We start from the raw sequence: 16,623 nt of genomic DNA, 5'->3' as shown, positions 1-16,623 counted from the left end.
TGCTGGTTCTGTCATACCCATCCCTGATTACTGCAGCAGAATGGAATCGTTCTTTAGTTGTAAGGTAAGTTTCCCTCCCCACTCATTTCACACACATAGACTCAGCTTTTCATTTTATAATATTGTGTAGTTTTGTAAGTTTTTTTTCAAGTTTCTTTTCCTGTATGGTTCCTTAGGTTATTAATGTATCTTATTCAGAAACTTATAAAACTGCATAATATAATAAAAGTTTTATCTTGTAACCATAGACCAGGTTCTTTTTGTAGTAATCCCTATGAGGTTATAATACCTCCATTGTTTGACATTTGGGGCATCTCATGGAAAGGGAGCTGGCAATCTGCAGCTGCTGTGGACATTGGATGAGAAGTATTGAAAGGTAAGCTTCAGATTTAGACCATATTAAATGCCTTTGGCTCTATGGTGTATGCTTGAAATTCATACTTTATGTTAAACTTTATATTAGATTCATAAAAGAAAAATATTACTCTCTTTTAACGTGACCTTCAGTAAATGTTTGCATTATTAAGTTCACATAATACATTGGGATTATCTTACAAGATAGTTTTTATCCCTGAAAATAGAATTCTAATATTGAATGAAATATTAAATGAAAATAATATTAAATGAAAAACAGTTTATTCTTCCCCCTTTTCACATACCTGTTTATAAAAAGTGTTAGGACTACATTTATGTACATAAAGCTTATAAAATATTTTTTTATTAGAGAAATAGTTATAACACTGTTTCACAAATGACCTCTTACTAGTCCTTCTATACCTACTGTCTTTATTTTCAATTCTGTGTTGATATCTACAGATAAAGATTGTAAGAACCTTTCTGATTTTTATTACATCCATGTTCTCTCTTAAGTGTTTGAAGATGAGGAATTTGCTGTTTTCTGTGTTTTTTAGTCCAGTTTTAAACTTTAGAACAGTATAATTTTAAGTAATATTGTAAATAAACTAAATTTTATAGATTTTAATTTTTGCATTACAGAGACACCTACGTGTAAAGATAGGTACTTAGGTAATACAGTCTCGTATTCTTTAGGAATTGTCTGTAGGCCAAGTGGGACAGCATTGTGTGGAAGAAGGGATTTTAACATTCAGAAGAGCTAGAATTCTAGCTGAAAGTCTGCCTCTGTCTACAGGCACTTCCCTGTGTTTCACTGAGTCTATGTTCTCGTCCTTCCCTTTAGCTTTAATAATTTCATCCTAGAAGAAACGCAGTAGTTATTCTCAGTTTTGCCTTTTTGTATATGTAAATAAAGCTGATCAGTCAGAAAAGCTATTGCTAGCTTTTAGTTAACGACCTGATTTAAATTCGGGAAATATTTGATTTTATATAAATTTTTACATTAGACCCAAGTTAAGGCAGATGGTTGCCATCTCTAACTTCTTTTAAAAATTCGTAACTTTTTTCTCTTTATATTAGTTTCATTGTATACTGTGACACTCCAAGACCACCACTAGGTAGGAGGGGACACGTTATATTAATTCCATTTGGTTTTTATTGACCAAAGAAGATGGTAAATGAAACAGGCAGTGTGAGTTTCTTTTTTACTGTCAAGTTGTTAAATCACCTTACCTAAAATACCAGTCCCAGTGCAGTGATTCTGAACTTTTTTAAATGTGTATCCCCTTTTGGTAAACATAAAAACTGTGGACACACATACCCCATGGCAGGATATAGTGATATCCTTTATTGAGGTCATTGTATTCTTTACATGTATCTTCTAGTTTTTATCACTCTTTCTATAATTTCTTTTATGAGAATAATAGACTTTTTGTTTTCCAAATATATAATAATTAAATATGCATTTTTAAATAATGAAATACCATACCATCACTACCCCAAGTTGAGAATATACAATATTAAAAAAGGGGAAGAAGGCCAAAAAACATATATAAAGTTAGAAAGCTATAGGCATTTTCAAACAGGTCAGCAGATAAGACAGAATTATATGAAAGTTAGAATTCTATTCTCTGATTAATATTTATGATCCCTTCTCTGTATATATAGTTGGATAGTTCAGTAATATATTTTCTGGACATTAGATTAATTAAAATTTAGTAATCAAAATCAAAAGATAAAATTCTCCTGATCTTTTTTAATGTCTTTTCTACAAAAATTAATGCTATAATTTAATAGAGACACAAACACAGCTGACAAATGTCTTAAAATAATGACATTCAGCTACACAGATTCCTATTCCTTTGCCTCATCTACCTAGTCTCAAGGTCCCACAATACTGCTCATCCTTCTACATTCCCCACACCATCACCACTACACTAATCCAGATAGAAGCCATACTACCCAGGTTCATTCTGCATCTGCCATTCTTTCCCCATATAACCCTCAGTTACAAAAACTTCAGAATGCCTGGTGCTCTCGGGGTGCCTGGGTGGCTCAGTCAGTTAAATGTCTGATTTTAGCTCAGGTAATGATCTCGTGATTCCTAAGTTTGAGCCCCACGCCAGGCTCTGTGCTGACAGCTCAGAGCCTGGAGCCTGCTTCGGATTCTGTGTCTCCCTCTCTGCCTCTCTCTCTCTCTCTCTCTCTGTCTCTCAAAACTAAATAAAAATTATAAAGAAAAATTGAAAGAAAAAAAGAGAATGCCTGGTGCTCTCTAGTCTTTTAACACTTCTCCAACTAAATATAACACAAAGATGATAGTCTCCCTGAACCTTCATTACTCATGCCTTTCGTCTTTCTGCCTCTATTCTTACCATTTCATTTTTGAGCCAAGTAGTAGTTAAAAAGTTGAGAAATAATGCTGTTGTATGCCCTGTTAAAGAAAAAAAAAAAAAAAAAAGAATCTCTACCTTTTTTTTTTTTTTTTTTTTTTAACTGAGAGTACTACCTCATTCCACAAAGGATTTAGGGTGACTGTCTGTCATCTGCCTTTTCATCTTCCTCATTTACCTCTCCCTAGATAAAAGTATTGTTTATTGTTTAATAGTTTTCATGGGTTAGAATAAGCACTTTATACTATTTTCTAACCCCTTTTTTTTTTTGAGAAAATAAACTTTTGAGATATAACTTACTGTTGAGTCCTTTGAGAAAGCATTTGACAAGAAGAAAAGTCTGTCTAGTTTATTATATGAAATATAATTGATATAATATATCATATAAATGATTGATACAATTGATATAACGATTGATATAATATATAAACAATATATGAAATAATTACTTTCCTTGAAATTTTTTCACAATACTCTGATTTGTCATGCCATTAAAAAGATAAGGGTTAATCATTGAGCCTAGGTTCCATACTCATTATGTGCACACATGTAATCCCAAATCTTCCTACTCTTCTAATAAACAATTCCCTTCCAAGATATAAAAACCTCAGAAGCAAAAATGTACTTGTTTATTTCTACATGAATAAATTCTGTTGGAGTAGGAACTACACTATTCATCATTTATGTTTGTGACTAAAATTTCACATACATAGATAAATTTCACATTTCAGTAAGTGGCTGAAATGTTGACGGTTATATATATATATATATATATATATATAAAATTGGGAAATTTATGCACAGATTCAGAATACATTTTGCTTTAGGAAGTGGTTATTTTTCTGCCGTAGTGTTCTACATATGTGGTAAATTAACTCAATAGTTGCTATGAGATGAAGTCTAATTTTTGCATGTTAATTGTGATCCACAGTATATATAGTTGTGTATTTTTTGTTACAAAAGAAAAAAATGAGTGGTCTATATGGTATATGAATTATATCTCAACAAAAAAAAAGAAATACCACATGGTTATAGAGCAGCAAATGATGAAGATGGTAGTGATGATGATGATGATGAAGATGGTGATGGTGATAGGTATACACTAACATTGTGGAAAAGGGGGGAGTTGGCTACCTAACGATATAACTTCTGTAACCTTATTGTTCCTATGGTATTTGAATAATTTTATGGGTACTGGTGAAGTGTATCTTTACTAATGGTTTTTATAACCTATGTCATTGAATTTATGCAATACAGCTCTTAAGAGTAGACATGTAGAGTAGAGTGATGTAGTAGAGTAGAGTGATGTAGCTCTAAGAACTTGTACTTCAACATAAGGTAGATCTGGATTCAAGTCATAGGACCTTAAACAAGTCATTTAATCTCTCAGCCTTAGTTTCATTTGTTAAGTGAGACTAAAAAGGCACATACATTAGAAAGGTTTTCATAACACTAAAGTACATGTGTACTCTCATGCTCATTCAACCCCTCCATTCTTTCCCCTCCTTCTCTTCCTCACTTTCCTCCTCCTTTTCCCTTCCTCCTTTTCCCCTTCTAGATAGAGATACAGATAGATAGAAATAGAGATAGATATATGAGTTAAATACTTTGGATAATACTTAACAAATGGAGAGGGGGCGTCAGTAATTATTAACTCAGTGTAGCTGTAGCATTATAGTGTTGAAAATTATGACCACTTATCTGTTTGTCTGTGGTGGAAATATTTTTAAGTAAAAATAATTGTAAAACTTCCTAAGGAAGTTTGTTAAGACTGTGCTTGAATATAACAATCCTGACTTTTTTCTCTTTTTTCCCACTCTTTGGGATAATTACAAAAACTTTACAGAAGTGAACCATATCATTTACATATTTAGTGAATTTTTATGAATGTTTGTATTTTTACATGTATTTAGAAATGACTTATTAAAATATTTACAGTTGACCCAATTAAAAACGTAAAAAAAAATTTCGTCTCCTTGTTTGATTAAATAGGTTTTAGATTTCTCTAGTAGAATTGAGAATCTTTAAAATATTATAAATTTATTACAGAATATTTTTCCTCTTTCTGCAACCTTCTAAAAAAGATATACTCATTTGATAAGTATTGGTGTTTTATTTTGTGTTTTACTCAGAAAATAAGGCTTGACATTCACTTTTAGATTAAATCTAAAGGATTTACTTTAATATTGTGTTTTTAGGGCAAATGGTATCATCGGAGGCAAGCTGTAAAAGAATTGCATGGTACATTGATACGTCTTTTAAATGAGTTGCTGCCATGGGAACCAAAGTTGATGAAAGCTTTTCAAAGAAACAGGTACTTTGAGCTTTATAACGTTTTACTTATTTTAGGGCTCTTAACTTGTGATTATGGGAAGATGTTCTGGAATCATTTGGTATTTTTCCATTGATTTATAATTCAACAGTTATTTTTGAGTGCCTGCTGTGTGCAAGGCACTTCTAAGCCCTGAAAAAGTAGTGCTGTTTAAACAGAACCCTACTATCTTGTAAAAATGAAACTGTACCTATTAAATAAGTCCCTATTTTCCTTCCCACCCACCCCTCACAACCGCCATTCTACTTTGTCTATATTATTTGACTGCTCTTAAGTACCTCATGTAATACACAGCATTTATATTTTTGTGTTTTTGTGACTATCTTCTTTCACTTAGCATAATATTGTCGAGGTTCATTCATGTTGTAGCATATGTCAGAATTTCCTTCCTTTTTAAGGCTCAGTATTTCATTGTGTGTGTATACCATTTTGCTTATTTATCTGTCAGTGGATGCTTGGGTGGTTTTCATGTTTTAGCTATTATGAATAATGTTGCCAAGAACATGGGTGTACAAATATCTCTTCAAGATACTGCTTTCACTTCTTTTGGGTATATACTTAGAAGTGGAATTGCTGGATCATGTGGTAATTCTATTTTTATTTTATTTTATTTGTTTTATTTATTTGTTTATTTAAATTCAAGTAGTTAACGTGAAGTGTAGTATTGGTTTCAGGAGTACAATCCAGTGATTCATCAATTACATACATAACACCCAGTGCTCATCCCAACAAGTGCCCTCCTTAATGCCCATCCCCCACCCATGGCTCCTCCATGAACCCTCAGTTTGTTCTTTGTATTTAAGAGTCTCTTATGGTCTGCCTCCCTCTCTGTTTTTACTTTATTTCATTTTTCCTTCCCTTCCCCTATGTTGATCTTGTTTGTTTCTTAAATTCCACATAAGAATGAAATCATATGATATTTATCTTTCTCCGACTGACTTATTTCAGCATATTCAGTGTATTTAGCATAATACACTCTAGTTCCATCCATGTTGTTGCAAATGGCAAGATTTCATTCTTTTTGATCACTGAGTAATATTCCACCACACACACACACATACACACAGACACACACACATCTTCTTTATCCATTTATTAGTTGATGGACATTTGTATTTGGGCTCTGTCCATAATTTGGCTGTCATTGATAGCACTGCTATAAACGTTGGGGTGCGTGTGCCCCTTTGAATCAACATTTTCATACCCTTTGGATAAATACCTAGTAGTGCAATGCTGGGTTGTAGGGTAGTTTTATTTTTAATTTCTTAAGGAACCACCATACTCTTTTCCAAGTGACTGTACAGTTTTCCATTCCCACCAACAATGCACAAGGATCCCAATTTCTCCACATCCTCACCAACATTTGTTATTTTCTGGGTTTTGTTTGTTTGTTTGTTTGTTTTTGTTTTTGTTTTTTACTAGTAACCATTCTAATGAGCACTAGGTGGTATATTTTTGTACTTTTGATTTGTATTTACCTAATGATTAATAATATTGAAATAAAATGGGTATCTTTTCATGTGCTTATTGGTTACTTACATATCTTTGGAGAAATGGCTATTTAAGTTTTTTGCCCATTTTTGAATCTGCTTGTTGATTTATGTTGATTTTTAGGAATTCCTTGTATATTCTGGCTATTAATCCCTTATTGGGTATATGACTTACAAATGTTTCCCTCCATTCTGTGTGTTATCTTTCTGTTTTGTTGATAGTGCCTTTGATGAGCAATTTTTGAAATTTTTCATAAGGTCCAGTTTGTCTTTTTTTGTTGTTGCCTCTGCCTTTGGTGTAATTCCCAAGAAATTATTAGTAAGTTTAGTAGTAAGTTTTGAAACCAGGAAGTGTGAGCACTCCAACTTTGTTTTTATTTTTCAAGATTGTTTTGGCTCAAGTCCCTTGAGATGCCATATGAGTTTTAGAATAGGTTTTTCTATTTCTGTAACAAATACAATTGGGATTTTGATAGGGATTGCCTTGAATCTGTAGAGCCCATTGGGTAGTATTGACATCTTAAAAATATTAAGTCTTCTAATCCATAAACATGGATGTGTTTCCATTTATTTATGTCATCTTTAATCTCTCTCTCCAGTGTTTTGTACTTTTCATTGTACAGGTCTCTCACATCCTTGATTAATTCCTAAATGTTTTATTCTTTTTTATGCTATTAAAAATGGAATTGTTTTAAGATGCTTTTCAGATTGATCATTGTTACTGTATAGAAATGCAACTGATTCTTGTGTGTTGACTTTGTATCCTGCTACTTTGCTAAACTCATTTAGTTAGTTCTATCAATTTTTTTTGTGGCTCTGTAGGGTTTTCTACATGTAAGATCATGTTGTTTGTGAAAAGATTATTCTTTTCAATTTGGATGCCTTTTCTTTTTCCTGCGTAATGCTTGGTCTAGAACTTCTTTTTTTTTTTTTTTTTTAATGTTTGTTTATTATTTTTGAGAGAGACAGAGACAGAATGCGAGTGGGTTAAGGGCAGAGAGAGAGGGAGACACAGAATCGGAAGCAGGCTCCAGGCTCTGGGCTGTCAGCACAGAGCCCGATGCAGGGCTCAAACTCACAAGCCATGAGATCATGACCTGCGCTGAAGTCGGACACTCAACCAACTGAGCCACCCAGGCACCCCTTGGTCTAGAACTTCTAGTCCTGTGTTGAATAGAAGTAGCAAAAGTGAGTATCTTTGCCTTCTACCCAAACTTAGAAGGAAAAGATTTCAGTCTTTCATCATTGAGTGTGATGTTCACTATGGGTTTTCCTTATGGCTTTTCTTACATTGAGATAGCTTCCTTCTATTTGTTGAGTGTTTCTATCATGAAAGAATGATGAATTTTGTCAAATGCTTTTTCTGCAATGATTGAGATGATCATGTGGTTTCTTTGCTTTCTTGTGTCAATGTGGTATGTTACATTAATCAGTTTTCATATGTTGAACTATCCTTGCATTCTAGCAGTAAATCCCATTTGTTCAGGTCCTTTCAGTATGCTGCAGAATTCCATTTGCTTATATTTTGTTGAGGATTTCTGCATCAGTGTTTATAAGAGATACTGGTCTGTGGGAGCATGGGAACAATGGCAGAGTAGAAGGATCCTGAGCTCACACCATCCCATGTTTACAGCTAGATATCATCCACCCAAGTCAATAAATCAGAGAGCAATCTGAAGACTGGCAGACCAAACTCCACAACTAAATATAGAGAAGAAGCTGCATCTGAAAGTTTAGGGAAGTCCAAAATGTAGAGGGAGGCTGCCTGCAGGAGGGAAAGGACTGTGTACACAGAGAGGGTAAAGAAACAGGTACTTCTGCCAGGGAGCTCACAATGGGGAAGACTAATTCCCATAATGTTTGGCTTTAAAAACCAGAGGGGCTGAATTCCATGAGTTTGTAAAACCAGTGGGAATTGGAGCCTGGAGCTTTAAAAGTCTGCTGACTAAGCACTGGGTGAGCCAGGAGGGTAAGTGATAGCTGCTGGGTTCCTGCCTTTAAAGAGATAACAGCCTGTGCAGAGAGGCAACATAAAAACAGCAGTTTACACAACGCCAGGGGCAAACAGGAAACAGATCTGTTCATAATGATTTTAGACTTGGTGAACTTTTTTCAAAATGAGGAAGCTGGCAGGCACCATTTTCCTCCCTGACCCTCAGGATAAACATAGAACCAGCCATAGGAGACAAAGCTGCACAGATACCTGTAGCCTCGACCCAGCACTCAGGGCAAGTTTTGTTAAAGTTGCATAGGTACCCTGCCCAGACTCCAGGTGCATATCTGCTGCTGCAGGCCATGCCCAGCCATCATCTTGTGCCCAGACCAGCTTCACATCCCCCACAGCCATAGCGCTTTGAGAGATCCTGCAGAGGACTAGTGGCCCAATATAATTTCGCTAACACCGATTGCCCACTTGCAGGTTCCCTGGTGAGCTCTCCCCTCTTAGAGCTGGTCGGCCTGAGTCCCACTAATACCACAGAGTAAGCATAGCCCACAACAGGCAGAGGGTCAGCGCAGACGACTGCTCTGAAAGGAAAAGTGATTTGGACATTACAGTAAGCAATACACATAGGACATTCTCCTGAAGTGCCAGGTTCTGGTGAATAGGGGACACTGCACTGCAGGACACTCCAGAACCTCCTCTTCATAAAGTCACTTCTTTCAAGAGCAGAAGACATAGCTGCTTTTCTTAACACAGAGAAACAGACCCAGAGAGGCAGACAAAATGAGGAGACAGAGATACTTATCCCAGATGAAAGAACAGGACAAGGCCACAGCCAGAGATCTAAGCCAAACAGATATAAGTAATATGCCTGATAGAGAATTTAAAGCAGTGATCATAAGGATACTCAGTGGACCTGAGAAGAGAGTGGAAGACATGAGTGAGACCCTTAATACAGAGATAAGGAATAAGAAAGCAGAAATAAAGGGCTCAATTAGAAGCAAGAAAAATCTCAACCTAACCTTACATCTAAGGGAGTGAGAAAAAGAACAACAAACAAACAATTAAAATTGATAAAAATCTAGTCAGGCTTATCAGGGAAAAAACAGAAAGAACTCAAATAAAATCACAAATGAGAGAGGAGAAATAACAGCCAACACCACAGAAGTACAAATAATTATAAGAAAATATTATGGAAAAACTGCATGCCAACAAATTGGACAACCAAGAAGAAATGGATAAATTCCTAGAAACCTATAAACTACCAAAACTGAAACAGGAGGATATAGAAGATTTGAACAGGCTGATAACCAGGAAAGAAATTGAATGAATAATCAAAAAATTTCCAACAAAAAAACTCCAGGACTAGATGACTTCATAGGTGAATTCTACCAAATATTTAAAGAAGAATTAATACCTGTTTTACTCAAACTACTCCAGGGCATAGAAAAGGAAGGAAAACTTCCAAATTCATTCTATGAGGCCAGGATTACCCTGATAACAAAACCAGGTAGACACACCACTAAAAAAGATAACTACAGGCCAATATCCCTGATTGACATATATGTAAAAATCCTCAACAGATACTGACAAACCAAATTCAACAATATATTAAGAAGATCATTCACCAGAAACAAATGTGATTTATTCCTAGGTTGTAGTGGTAGTTTAATAGTTGCAAACCAGTCAACGTAATACACCACATCAATAAGAGAAAAGATAAGAACCATAGGATCATTTCAGTAGATTCAGAAAAAGCATTTGACAAAATACAACATCATTCATGGTAAAAAACCTTCAACAAATTTTTCTCCCTAAGGTCAGAAACAAGACAAGGATGTCCATTCTCACCACTTATTCAACATAGTACTGAAAGTCCTAGCCACAGCGGTCTCAGACAACAAAAATAAATAAAAGGCATCTAAACTGGCAAGGAAGAAGTAAAACATTCATTATTTGCAGATGACATGATACTATATATAGAAAGCCCAAAAACTCCACTAAAAAAATGACTAGAACTGCTAAACAAATTTAGTAAAGCCACAGGATACAAAATCAATATACAGAAATCTGTTGCATTTCTATACACCAATAATGAAGCAGCAGAAAGAGAAATTAAGGAATCAATCCCATTTACAATTGCACCAAAAATAATAAGATACCCAGGAATAAACCTAACCAAAGAGGTAAAAGACCTGTACTCTGAAATCTATAAAACAGTGATGAAAGAAATTGAAGACACCAAGAAATGGAAAGACATTCCATGCCCAAGGATTGGAAGAACAAGTACTGTTAAAATGTCTGTACTTCAAAAAGCAATTTACACCTTTAATGCAATCCCAATCAAAATACCAATAACATGTTTTACAGACCTAGAACAGGCAACCCTAAAATCGCATGGAATCACAAAATATTCTGAATAGCCAAAACAGTCTTGAAAAAGGAAAACAAAACTGGAGGCATCACAATTCTGGACTTCAAGTTATATTAACAAAGCTGTAGTAATCAAAACAGTATTTATTGTACTGACACAAAAATAGACACATAGATCAAGGGAATGGTATTGAAATGGAAATGAACCCACAGTTTTTTGGTCAAGTAATCTTTGATAAAGCAAGAAAAAATATCCAATGGGAAAAGGATAGTCTCTTCAACAAATGGTATTGGGAAAACTGGGCAGCAACATGCAAAAGAAGGAAACCGTATTCCTTTCTTACACCATACACAAAACTAAATTCAAAGTGGATTAAGGACCTAAAGAGAAAAAATAAATTATTGGAACAACATCAAAAGACCCAAAAAGAAAAAATAAATGTTTGGGACATTAAAAAACCTAAAAAGAAAAAATAAATTATTGGGACAACATCAAAATAAAAAGCTTCTGCACAAGGAAGGAAACAGTCAACAAAACTAAAAGGCAACCTACTAAATAAGAGAAGATATTTGCAAATGACACATCTGATAAAGGGGTAGTATCCAAAATATATAAAGAACTTATACAACTCAAGAACTTATACAACTCAACACCCAAAAAACAAATAACCCAGTTAACAGTAGGCAGAAGACATCAACAGACATTACTCCAAAGAAGACATCCAGATAGCAAAGAGACGTATGAAAAGATGTTCATCATCCCTTACCTTCAGGGAAATGCAAATCAAAACTACAATGAGATATTGCCCCACACCTGTCACAATGGCTAAAATCAACAGCATAAGATACAACAGGTGTTGACAAGGTTGCAGAGAAAGGGAAATCCTCTTACAGTGTCAGTGGGAGCAGGTACTGTTGAAAACAGTATGGAAGCTCCTCAGAAAGTTAAAAATGATGATCCAGCAATGGCACTACTGGGTATTTACCCAAAGGATACAAGAACACTAATTCAAAGTGATACAGGCATCCCTATGTTATAGCAACATTATTTACAGTAGCAAAGATACAGAAGCATCCCAGGTGTTCACTAATTGATGAATGGATAAAGAAGAAGTGGCATACACACACACACACACACACACACACACACACACACACACAATGGAATATTATTCAGCCATAAAGAAGAAGGAAATCTTGTCATTTGCAGTAACATGGATGGAGCTAGAGAGTATAATGCTAATCAAACTGTCAGAAAAAGACAAATACCATATGATTTCACTCATGTGGAATTTAAGAAACAAAATAAGCAAAGGAGAAATCTATCTATATCTATATATCTACATCTATATATAGAGAGAGACGGACCAGGAAACAGACTCAACTATAGAGAAAAATTGATGGTTACTACATGGGAGGAGGGTAGAGGATGGGTTAAAAATGTGATGGCGATTATGGAGTGCACTTGTAGTGATGGGCACCAGGATGATGTATTGAATTGTTGAAGCACTATATTGTACATCTTAACTAATGTAACACTAATTGTTAACTAACTGGAATTAAAATGGGACAAAAAAGAAAAAAAAAGAGATACTTGTCTAGTTTTTTTTGTAGTGTCCTTGTCAGGCTTTGGCATTAGCGTCATGCTGGCCTCAAAGAATGAATTAGGAAGTTTTTCTTACTTTTCAGTTTTTTGGGGGAAAAGTTTGCAAAAGAAAGGTATTAGTTCTTAAATGTTTGGTAGATTTCACCAGTGAGTGCATTAGATCCAAACTTTTCTGTGTTGAGAGACTTTTGAATCAATGATTCATTCTCCTTTAATAGTTACAGGCATATTCAGATTTTCTGTTTCCTTGTAACTTAATCCTGGTAGGTTTTTGATTTTAGAAATTTGTCTATTTCATCTAAATTATCCAATTTGGTGGCATACAATTTTTCATAACATTCTAATTATTATTTTTATGGGATTGGTTGTAATGGCCCCACTTTTATCTCTGATTTTCCTAATTTGAGTCTTCTCTCTTTTTTTTTTTCTAAGTTGATCTAGATAAAGATTTGTTAATTTTGTTGATCTTTTAAAAGAAGGAAATTTTGGTTTCATTGATTTTTCTCTATTGTTGTTCTATTCTCTATATTGTTTACCTCTGATATCTTAGTTCCTTCCTTCCATTAGCTTTAGGTTTAGTTTGTTTTTCTTTTTTGAATTTCTAAAGTTATAAAGTTAGGTCGTTGATTTGAAATGTTTCTTGTTTTTTAGTGTAAACATTTCTTTAGAGCTCTAAATTTCCCCCTTAGCACTGTTTTTCCCCCCACTGTGTCCCATTGTTTTACTATGTTGTGTTTTCATTTCCATTATGTATAAGTATTTTCCAGGTTTTTTAAAATAATTTCTTCCTTAATCCATTAGTTGTTTAATAGTGTGTTATTAAATTTCCACAAATTTGTGGATTTTCCAGTTTTCCTTCTATTATTGATTTCTGACTTCATCTGTGGTGTACATTCTCGGAAGAAACAGACAAGCTCAAAATGTCAGTTAGTGATATGTACTATGAAGAAAATTAAATTACGGTAAGGAGAATAGGAAATGCCTGGTTTGGATGAGATGATGATTGCTCTTTTGTAGGGTGTCAGGGAAAGCTTCCCTGATGAGTTGATATTCAGAGACCTGAAATAAATGAGGAAGAGAGCCACATGGATATCTGAAGGAAAAGAAGATGCAGAAGCCCTAAGGTTGGCCTCATATTTGGCATGTAGAAGAAATGCAAAGGTTCACAGGTGTATCCAGAGCTGAGTGAGTGAGGATTAAAAGGCTAAGAGTCAAGATATCAGAGAAGTATAGGGAACAGTATCCAGATCATGTAAGTCTTAATGGACTTTTGTTTTTACTCTGAAATAAGACACCATTGAATGGTTTTAAGCAGAGGAAGGACCTGATCTGACTTATGTTTTAAAGCACTCACACTACCTGTCATGCTGAGATTAGTGTAGTGGGATGACAGGGAATTCAATTACAAAAAGCAATAATCCAGGCAAAAACAAAAACGATGATGGCTTGGAACAGGATAGTGGTTACTGGTCTGTAACCCTCTTAAGGAGTTTCCCTGGTGTAATCTGAAACTGGCGTCTGTATTCAGAGGGCAGGGAGAGACCAAAAGAAGAAACAGGCCACTCCAGGTGCGTAGGTGGCAGGTTGAGTAAGTAAAAGGAAATTACATTTGATAAGGCTTGTCTTGAGCAGCAGCAAGACAAATGGATCTCTGCACCTGCCCACCAGATCTTAAAAGTTCATATAAGGAGGCCTTACTTAGATGCAATCACATATATATCGTGTAGGTATTTTCAACATCACATCACTATCTCAAGGCTGTGTTCTTGGAGCAGTCTCTGGGGGGCAGGAAAGGCAAGTAGAACCTGCATTCCAAGGGTGGGGGAAGGAATGAGAAGCCTTTGAGTGCCTGGGTCCAACTCATGGGTCAATTGGTGGTCACCTGTTTTTCATGATTCTCCTTAACAGCTATTCAGATGGCAAGGGGTGGTTGGATTCTGGATGTATCTTGAAAGTAGGATAGGTAGAATTTTCTTAAACATTGGATATAAAGTGTCAAAAAAAAAAAGAAGAAGAAGAAGAGGAAGAGTAAAAAGTTGATGTTCTATTTTTGGTCTAAACAACTGGAATAATGGAATTGCCATTAATTTAGATAAGGGAAACTAAAGGAGTAGCAGGTTTGCAGGGCAGGGATTCAGGAGTTTGGATTTCAACATGTGAAGTTTGATATGATTTTTAGACATCTAATTGGGCTTAATTGAGTAGACAGTTTAGTGTATGAGTCCCTGTTCAAGGGAATAAACCAGACTGGAGGCATAAATTTAGGGTTGTCAGGATATAGATTATATTTAAGCTATGAGACTGGTAGAAATCACCTAGAATGTGAGCATAGATAGAGAAAAAGAGAGACCGGGCCCTGGGGCATTCCAACATTTAGAGATGGTGGAGAGGAATAGGACTCAGCAGAAGAGACTGAGAAGGAATGTTCAGTAAGGTAGGATAACCAAGAGAAAGCGGGGTGTCTTGGAAGCCAGGTAAAGAAAATAATTTCAAAAAGGAGGGCTGCTTGTGATAGATTGAAAAAGATGAGGCCTGAGAATTAATTTTGAATTTGGCAACATGGAAATCATTGATGACCTTGATGAGCTGTGTTGGTAGAGTAGTGGGTAAAAGTCATAGAAGTCTGTTCAAGAGAATTAGGGGAGAGGAAGTTTTATCATAAAGTGGAGCAGATAAATAGGGCAGTAGCTGGAAGGACAAGTTGCAGTCAAGAGAAGGTGCTTTGGTTTTTTGTTGTTATTTGTTTTAATTAATGGGGAAATAACTTTCTGTATACTGGTGAAAATGATCTAATAGGCAAAAATGGACTCAGGGAAAGGAAGAGACATTTGGTAGAATATTATTGGATAGATGAGAGAGGATGCATAAATGGAGGCATTAGCTTAAATAGGAAGACAGAATATGAGTACAAATGAAGGTCATAAGTGGCAGATGAGATAAGAGCATATGAAAGTTCTTGTCTGCTTCTATTTTCTTCTTCTTTTTTTAATGTTTGTTTATTTTTGAGAGACAGAGAGAGAGACAGACAGACCGTAAGCAGGGGAGGGGCAGAGAGAGAAGGAAACAGAATCCGAAGCAGGCTCCAGGGTCTGAGCTGTCAGTACAGAGCCCGACACAAGGCTTGAACTCACGAAGTCAGATGCTTAATGGACTGAGCCACTCAGGTGCCCCAGCTTCTATTTTCCCTGTAAATAAAATAAAACAAAACAGCTGAGACAAAGAAGAGGGCTGAGAAGGGAGGAATTTCATACAACCCCCATGAAGATATTTCTAAAAGGAGATTAATTTTACAATTATTCTATGTGCCACACATACTGTGAGGTAAGTACTATTATTATCCCCATTATACAAAAAAGTAAACTGATGCTAGAAAGTTAAAGGTGCTAGGTGCCTGGGTGGCTCAGTTGGTTAAGCATCTGACTCTTAATTTTGGCTCAGAGCATGATCTCACAGTCATGAGATTGAGCCCTGCATCAGGTTGTGTCTGAGCGAGGAGCCTGTTTAGGATTCTCTCTCTCTCCCACTCTCTCTGCCCCTCCCCCACTTGCACGCACTCATTTGCTCTCTTTCTTTCTTTCTCTTTCTCTCTCTCAAAATAAATAAATAAGCTTAAAATAAAAAGAAAGTTTAAGGAGCTTCCCCAAAGTCTCACAGCTATTAAGTGACAGAGGTGAGACTTAAGCTTCAGTATACTTAAATAAGAATTTGTAGTAAAAATAAATTGGAGAATATATGTTCAGATCTTTTTCAGTGTTTATTTATTTATTTATTTTGAGAGTGAGAGAGAGAGAGAGCAGAGAGAACAGAGAGAGAGAGAGAATCCCAAGCAGGCTCTGCTGTCAGCACAGAGCTCGATGCAGGTCTCAAATCCCACAAACCTTGAGATCATGACCTGAGCCAAAATCAAGACTCGATGCTTAATGGACTGAGCCACCCAGGCACCCCCATTTCTTTTTTAAACAAAATGAAATAAGGTAAAGGTTAGTGGTAGAATAGAGAAATTCAGTTGAAAGCAAGAGGAATAATAGAGGATCTCTAAATTATGTGTCTTTGGAAATGTTTTCATCTCTCCATTGTTTTATGGAAACATAGCTATAATATTTCTATGTTAAAAGGAACTCATAGTGATCACA

The 16,623-nt window shown here is 35.5% G+C and overlaps 1 protein-coding gene across 2 annotated transcripts in view; it reads left to right on the top strand.

Annotated features, from left to right (window-relative positions):
* The window catches only part of KIAA2026 (KIAA2026 ortholog), a 132,214-nt gene that overhangs the window by 99,864 nt on the left and 15,727 nt on the right, over nucleotides 1-16,623 (top strand). For both annotated transcript variants that reach the window (XM_049634406.1, XM_049634398.1), the window contains one exon: nucleotides 4,946-5,061. In XM_049634406.1, the coding sequence (XP_049490363.1) occupies nucleotides 4,946-5,061 (116 nt within the window). The remainder of the gene's footprint in view (nucleotides 1-4,945; nucleotides 5,062-16,623) is intronic.

This window comes from Panthera uncia, chromosome D4 (genome assembly GCF_023721935.1).
Source record: "Panthera uncia isolate 11264 chromosome D4, Puncia_PCG_1.0, whole genome shotgun sequence".
Taxonomy (NCBI): domain Eukaryota; kingdom Metazoa; phylum Chordata; class Mammalia; order Carnivora; family Felidae; genus Panthera; species Panthera uncia.
This window is presented reverse-complemented; position numbering and strand designations above follow the sequence as displayed.